Source organism: Pundamilia nyererei, unplaced genomic scaffold, assembly GCF_000239375.1.
Source record: "Pundamilia nyererei isolate P.nyererei 1_Seehausen unplaced genomic scaffold, PunNye1.0 scaffold00038, whole genome shotgun sequence".
Classification (NCBI taxonomy): domain Eukaryota; kingdom Metazoa; phylum Chordata; class Actinopteri; order Cichliformes; family Cichlidae; genus Pundamilia; species Pundamilia nyererei.
The window spans coordinates 216,883-224,122 of NW_005187439.1; the positions used below are offsets into that span (position 1 = coordinate 216,883).

General features: G+C 42.2%; 1 protein-coding gene across 1 annotated transcript in view; it reads right to left on the reverse strand.

The window, feature by feature from the left end:
* The window catches only part of LOC102210516 (uncharacterized), a 23,680-nt gene that overhangs the window by 7,397 nt on the left and 9,043 nt on the right, over positions 1 to 7,240 (reverse strand). The window contains exons 4-5 of the mRNA XM_013910191.1: positions 5,668 to 6,822; positions 4,583 to 5,580 (exon numbers count right to left, since the gene is read on the reverse strand). Of these exons, the coding sequence (XP_013765645.1) occupies positions 4,583 to 5,580; positions 5,668 to 6,822 (2,153 nt within the window). The remainder of the gene's footprint in view (positions 1 to 4,582; positions 5,581 to 5,667; positions 6,823 to 7,240) is intronic.

Genomic DNA, 7,240 nt, shown 5'->3' on the forward strand with positions numbered 1-7,240 from the left:
GTAGGATAGGTTTGAGGGCCAACAGGGCATATCCAACGATGACTTAACAATTTAGCCGCAAAGCGGCTCCTGGAGTAGAAGATAAATCGTGACAGCTCACGACTTGTAGAAGGGTAATCCATAGCCACGGCTCTAATATAAGCCTTGACGCGAACACGGGCACCACTCCTTCTAGCCCGTTTCCTGAAGCGTTTCCTACGCAGAAAGGGAAAAGGTAAGTAGGTCGTTTTGGTGGAAGAGACGGGCGGCAGGGGAGTGGCACCACCCATGGTCCCATAACTGTCCAGTCGTTGAGGACAGGAGAACCGAAGATTCAGGAGCGTGTCTCTATCATAAGTTATTAGCGTACAATCGCCTAGAGAACATAAAACCAAGGATAAAATAACAAAGAGTACTACGCCGAGGCGCAGTCGAGATCGCAGACGGTCAGCCATGCACACCGGCGCCATCTTCACGTGTCAGGTAGTGATGTCCAGCAGGTGAACATGCAGCTCCATGAACACGCACAGCTGTGGATTCCAGCTGCTTCGATGTTGCATTAACTCAGCCATGCGAGACAAATCCAGCTGCTCATTAAAGCTTTCTGGTTTGATCACAAAAGAAAACATTGGTCCAAACACCTGAAAGTCCTGAAAACACATTGTGAATTCTGTCTCGAGTCTACGGATGTATCCGTGTGTTTCCGTGGTGCTGATGCTGCGCTGAGCGGACAGATGCTGAAGCATTTGAAGTGTCAGAATGTGGAAAGCTAACAACGTCCCTCTGACTGGTAGGTTAAGTGATTTTTAGCCAATTACAAGTTGAATCTGGTAGTTGGGTTGTTAGCTAAGGTACCATCATTAAGAAGCGGCACAACTAATGTGTCTATGTGAGCTGGTTTGCGATGTGCACCACTGGCCCGGCCATTTATTTTTTTAATGCACCTTCTCAGATTGATTCACTGCGTGTCGTGCCCAGAGCTGGACTGGGACAAAAGAATTCAGCCGGGGCATTTTGACTACAGACCGGCCCACACGTATTAAAGCCATAAAGCCTTTGAATGAAAACAAACGCTGTTGTGACAGTGATGTACAGTCTTGTTGGTATATGTATGATTTCTATACATTTTACATCAGCTTAAAACTTTGGGTGTAAGATTCAGATAATTATTTAATAAAAGTGAGACAATAAGAAAACGTTAAGAGATGTACTCTAAAACACTTCTTCAGTAAAGACTCAGAGAAGAGAAACACACAGAACTTCTTGCTAGCAAGGGCAGCCTCCAGAACTGAGACTCGCCCTGAGGACTGCCCTGATCTTTATTTATATGCTTCAGTGAGCGTTTGTTCCATACATTGGAATATATGTATGTGTGTGTGTGTGTGTGACCCCATAAATGACTTCCCGAAACCTACTGGTCTCGAAGTCCAGCAGTTCATCTAAATAAAAAGCACTTAGCCTAAGACAGATATAGCTACGTTAATCCTACCGTAAAACAATAAGACAAGCTACGCCCTCTCCCATACTCCCAGGATGTGGGGTGAAGCCAGAACACCCTGGAATGTTACAGACCTCCTAGGATGAGACATTCTTTCAATATGCCACCAACTATATACTTCTAAACACAAGTGATTACATGCAGCATTCTGCCATATGCAAACTTATATCATTAAAAGATTATACTGACTACTAAGTACAATTTTCCTATTGACAGAAAGAAAAGTATGTCTTTGTGCCCCCCTCTCCCTGTTAATGCCCTACCTGCCCCCTGGCAACACTTTGCTAGATCCGCCCCTGCACAGTTACCAGCTGTCAGCTACTTAGAAAAGGATCCTGGTGTTATTTGTCTCTCAGAAACAGTTCATAACTTCAACTCATTCATGTCAGCTAAAAGGTAAACCTGTTTCTCCATCACCTGTTCAGCTCTGATGATTCAGTAAGAACATCTCCTGGTTTCATCTTCATGTTTCCCTCTCACCACATATCCAAACCGACATCATGACCAGCAGCTTTACAGCTGTGGCTACAGCAAATATCAGCTGATGCTAGAAATTAATATTAAATCAATTCTAACAACAGCTGATCAAGCTTAAACGTGCTGCTGTTGTTTAGCGCGACATCTGCTGGTCTTTCTGGCGCAAAGTGAGCGATAAACAAACAAGAGAGAAAAGCCGATCAGCTGATCATTGATTGGTTTCAGAATTGAAGTAGCAACAGGAGAGAGAGGAGAGGAGAAGAGGCAGCTGTGCAGCAAAGACGCAGAATAAATCCAGCTTTGAGTCTTTTTCATTGTAGCTGAAGTTCGGGACAAACTGTGTTTCTTTTCAGCTCAACACCAAACGCGTGATATTTTCTCTGAATACGAGACGATTCCGTCTTTTTACAGGACAGTTGGCAACTCTACTAACTAACCTTATGAATTAAATAAAGCTCACTATCAGTAACATCATAGCACCCACCCAGCTGTATAGAAACTCCGTCATGCTAGTACGCAGTACGAGTTATTGTAGCTGACTGTAAAAAGTCAGCACAACTAAAATAAACTCCACCTAAACTTGGTTTATATCTGACCCAGATAGACTGCAGGTCATAACTTCTTACCTGAAGTTCAGTTCACCGCCTCGGGTCTCTGCTCCTCCTGCCTTTCCCTCATCCACCTGCTGACCTCTGTGGAAGCTCCGCCACAGCCACCACCAAACAACTGAGTTATATTTACACATCTCCCAGCATCTGGCCAATCCACCACCTCTCATTGTTCATGCCGTTACAAGAAAAAAATAAAATAAAATAATCGGCCCACCGATGGCCAGTCCAGCTATGGTCGTGCCGTCAGTTAACCCTACGCGTGCCCAGGGTTGCCCACCCCTGATCTAAACTTTACAGTCAAATATCTGTCTATTTTAAAAAAAATCAGTGATTTTATAATAAAACTTGGTTACACAAAATGTACAAAACACAACCAAAACAAATAAACACCATGGAAACAGTTACTCTCAAGAAAATACAAGAAATCAAATCACAGATATCCAGATTTTTACCAATCATTACAGAAAACAACAAATCAGAAAAGACTAGAATGACTGATTCAACTTACAGTGCAGTACAGAGCAAAACGAACACAACTTAAATGAACATCCTGGTACTTAAAGAGCTCAGCCCAGGAAAAACTCTTTGAGCCATAACTTCAAAAAAAGACAAGAATAGAGGTACCTGATCACCAAATGTGTGTCGTCTTTCTTTATGATAAAACATTTAACACCCAGAAACAACACACACACACAGACAGACACACAATGATAACATTTGAATGACAAAACTGTTCTGTTCTTTACATATTTGAATATAAATATGTGCATTTGTTTATTTTATTTATTTATTTTTGAATGAACGTGAAGTGCATAAGATGCCAATAAACACCAAACTAAAACCAAAGAGAAAAATCAGTTGATGTGAATCTTCATCCATCTTTTCTCCTCTGCTTATCCTAATCAGGGGGTGGAGCCTATCCCAGCTATCATAGAGAGGCGGGGTACACCCTGGACAGGTCACCAGTCTGTCGCAGGGTAACACAGAGAGACAGACAACCATTCACACTCACACTCATGGGTTATTTAGAATCACCAATTAACCCCACTAACTGCATGTGTGTGGACTGTGGGAGGAAAAACCCAGGCAGACACAGGAAAAACATGCAAACTCCACACACTCCAGGTCAGGGAGTCAAACTCGCAACCTTGTGATTGCTTCCACTCTGCCAGGGGGCAGATTAATGAGCTGAGACAGAGTGGAACATGCTGGTTCCACGTGGGTCTTTTAGTAACTAATACCTATTCAGTCTTTGGAGTTAGTTTAACCAGTCAGAAGCTTTGGTAATGTTGGGATAGTGACTTGAGGTTTAATGGTGAGACTGGAGTCCGACACTGTGTTTAAGGCAGGTTAGACGCACCAGAATTATTTGCTGTTGTGAGGAAATCCCAAACATTTAAAACGTGCAGAACAACACATCGGTGCCTCTTTAAATGTTTTTTCCCAGTACAATGAAAGAAAAACAACTGAAATCATTCATTTCTCGTCATGAAATGCTGCAGCCTGATGCATCACTGACCTCCTTACTTAAGATCTTTTGCATCAATTCACTTATTTGTTGTTCATGTACTTCCTGTAGTTCTTCCTTGTCCTCCTCAGTTTTTGCGTTCCTCATTTGTTTTTCATGTTTTTCCACTAGATGTTTGATCTTTCTCAGGTTTTCGCTCTTCTTGGTCACACGTTTCACTAAGTCGTACATTTCCTTCGCGTGTTCTTCCCGCTGAGCATTTAATTCATCCATGTGTTTCTTTTGGGATTCGTTGAACTCTTCTGCTTTCTGTCTGGCTTTTCTTTCACAGCTCTTCTTTAGGTCCTCCAGTGTTTTCTGATGATTGTTCTCTGTTATTTCCATTTCTCTTCTTATTTGTTCCTCTTGTAATTTGTTGTTTTCATATTTTATTTTTTCTTGTTTGTAACTTTCCAGCAGTTTGTCTATTCTTTCTTCCTCCTCCTGTCGTCTCTTTTCATCTTCTTGTCTTTGTTTCTCTCGCTCTTCTCTTCGTTCTTTCTCCCAGGCTTCTTGTTTTCGTTGCATCTCTTCTCTGGTCTCTTCCAGATGTCTGTCGACACTTTCCTTTGCCTCTTTTTCCAAATGAATTTGTCTGTCCAACTTTTCAAGTTCTTCTTTGAATTGTTGTCGATATCTTTCTTCTCCAGTGTCCTTTTCCTTTTCCTCCTTTTCTCTCATTTCTTCTTCTTTTTTTTTCTTCTCTTGTTCTTCCTTAATTTTGTTCTTCATTTCCTTGAGTTCTTCAGCTTTCTGTTTTCTCTCATTTTCTGATTTTTCTCTCTCTTCTGCCATTCTTTTTTTCATTGCTTTCATTTCTTGCTTATGCTTTCTTTCGATCTCTTCCTTTTCCTTCTGCATCTCTTCTTCCTTCTCCTTCAGGTTCCTCAGCATCTTATTGGTGAAGCGTCTTCCATTGTCCTTCACCATGATGTCAAGCTTTGCTATCAGCTCACTGACTTGTGTGCGGTTTTGTTTCTCAGAATTATTGAACACATGGTATCTTCCTCCACAGTCAGAGATCAGTTTCTTAAAGGAACTGTGACATTTGTTCTTGATGTAATCATCAATAGACTCTCCCATACGTTCCAGATCGTCTCCTCTGGTAAAAAGGATGATGGTGAACTTTTCTGAGTTCTTCCCAAAGAATTGCTTGATGAGTTTCAGTGTCTCCTTCTCCTCTGCTGTGAATCTGCCGATATGAATCACCAACAGGAAGACGTGCGGTCCTGGAGCCAGGAGACTGACACATTTCACCATCTCCTCTTGAATTTCTTCATTGGACAAACTTGTGTCAAACAGACCAGGAGTGTCGACCACAACAACAGGACGACCGTCCACCTCACCCTCTGCCTTCTTACAATATTGTGTGACATACATTTGACTTGATGCAGCTGTAAACTCGTCTCTTCCTAAAATGGTGTTTCCTGTAGAGCTCTTTCCACAGCCGGTCTTCCCAATCAGCACAATCCTGAGACAGTCTGAGTCCTGTTCTCCAACTTCACCACCTAAAACATGAAAACAATCAGAGTTAACACTTGTATACTGGATTAAAACTCTGGGTCATTGGAAAATATAAAATCTAAACTACTTACCAGTGACAAGTTTTAAGACTTTCTCCATTTGTGCGTGTAAAAATGTTGTAGTTGTATAACAGCACAGTTGTCCTGTAGGCTGACTAATTTTATCCACAATCTCAAACATCTCTGGGATCTGCTGTTTGTTCTTGATGTTGAGAACAACTGATCTTCCTCCACAGCTCTCACGGACCTCCTGGATGTCCTTGTCTTCCTTTAGAAAGTTACCAGCAGCTGGATGTGTAGGATCTGAGTCCACAGTGAACAGAATCATGGTGAAGTCATTGACTCGAGAGCCGAATGCATCCTGGATGGTCTCTAACTCTCCCTTGTCTTCATCAGTGAGGGGAGCCACAGGTAGGACCAGGATGAAGGCATGGACACCCTCAGGATCACAGAGGGAGATACACCTGAGTGATTCCTCCATCACTGCCTCCTGAGGTTTTCCATACAAGGCAGGCAGCTCCACCAGGGAAACCCAACGACCACACACCTCTCCCTGATGTTTAACACACTCTGATGAGTTGGAGGCTGAATGAAGCTCAGTCTGACCTAAAATGGCCTTGGCTGCTGACGTCTTCCCTGCTCCTCTCCTCCCAAACAGAACCAGGTTCAGACTGGACTTCAGATTGGGTTTAGCTTCTTCTTTTAACGTTAGATATTTCCCCCAGTTTTTACTCACCATCTCATTCATTCCTGCCATCAACTCTGAGGAATCTGAGAAGGAGTCTTTCCTGTCAAAATTAACGAAGTGCTGCCTTTGTTTGGATTCTTCAATGAGTTTATCCACTGAGTTATTCCCTTCCTCATTATGTGTTCGGATCACTATGGAGTGATTAAAAGCATCTCGACCAAACAAGCTCAGGACCAAATTCAGAGTCTGTCTGTCCTCTTCAGTGAAATCAGAAGGTTTGACCAACAGCAGCAGAACGTTTGGTCCAGGAGGACAGAGACTCACACAGCTCTTCATCACTATAAACAGCACTTCCACAGGCAGACTGAAGATGTCGGGAGTTTTTACAACTGTGGGAGGTTTCCTGTTCCTCTCTCCAGAGGCAGCACCAGATTGCTTTCCTTCAAAACCTTCAGACTCTTTTTTCCCAACGAGGAGCTTTTCCAGGGCTGATTTCTTTTTTTCACTTTTTCCAAACAGCATTATCCTGAGTTCACGTGCTGCAATATATTAAAAACTTAAACTGGTTAATAACTTTCATACACACATCATTTTTTACATTTCATTACACAGTGTGAACTGTTAATGACCGGGCCCTCAGTTTTGCATTTGAGCTTTGATTTCTTGAATTCCACAAACCTGCATGTTCCTCATGTTCAGTCTCAATGATTATTCAGATCAGCTGACTTTTACTCATTTTACTCATGTTTAGGTTAGAGAGAAGCTGGCAGTCACAGCCTTAAACTGGTTCAGGCTGAAGGGCCAGACTAAGTGTGATCCAGGTGACTCGTATGAAGAAGAAATCAAAACTCAAGACTTTCAAACAAGAATGTCAAACTTATGTAAAGGTTTTAAAAGTACCAGCTAAAAAAAGCTGTACACAGCAAATTCAAAAGTGTTAAATGTTTTGGTGTTAAT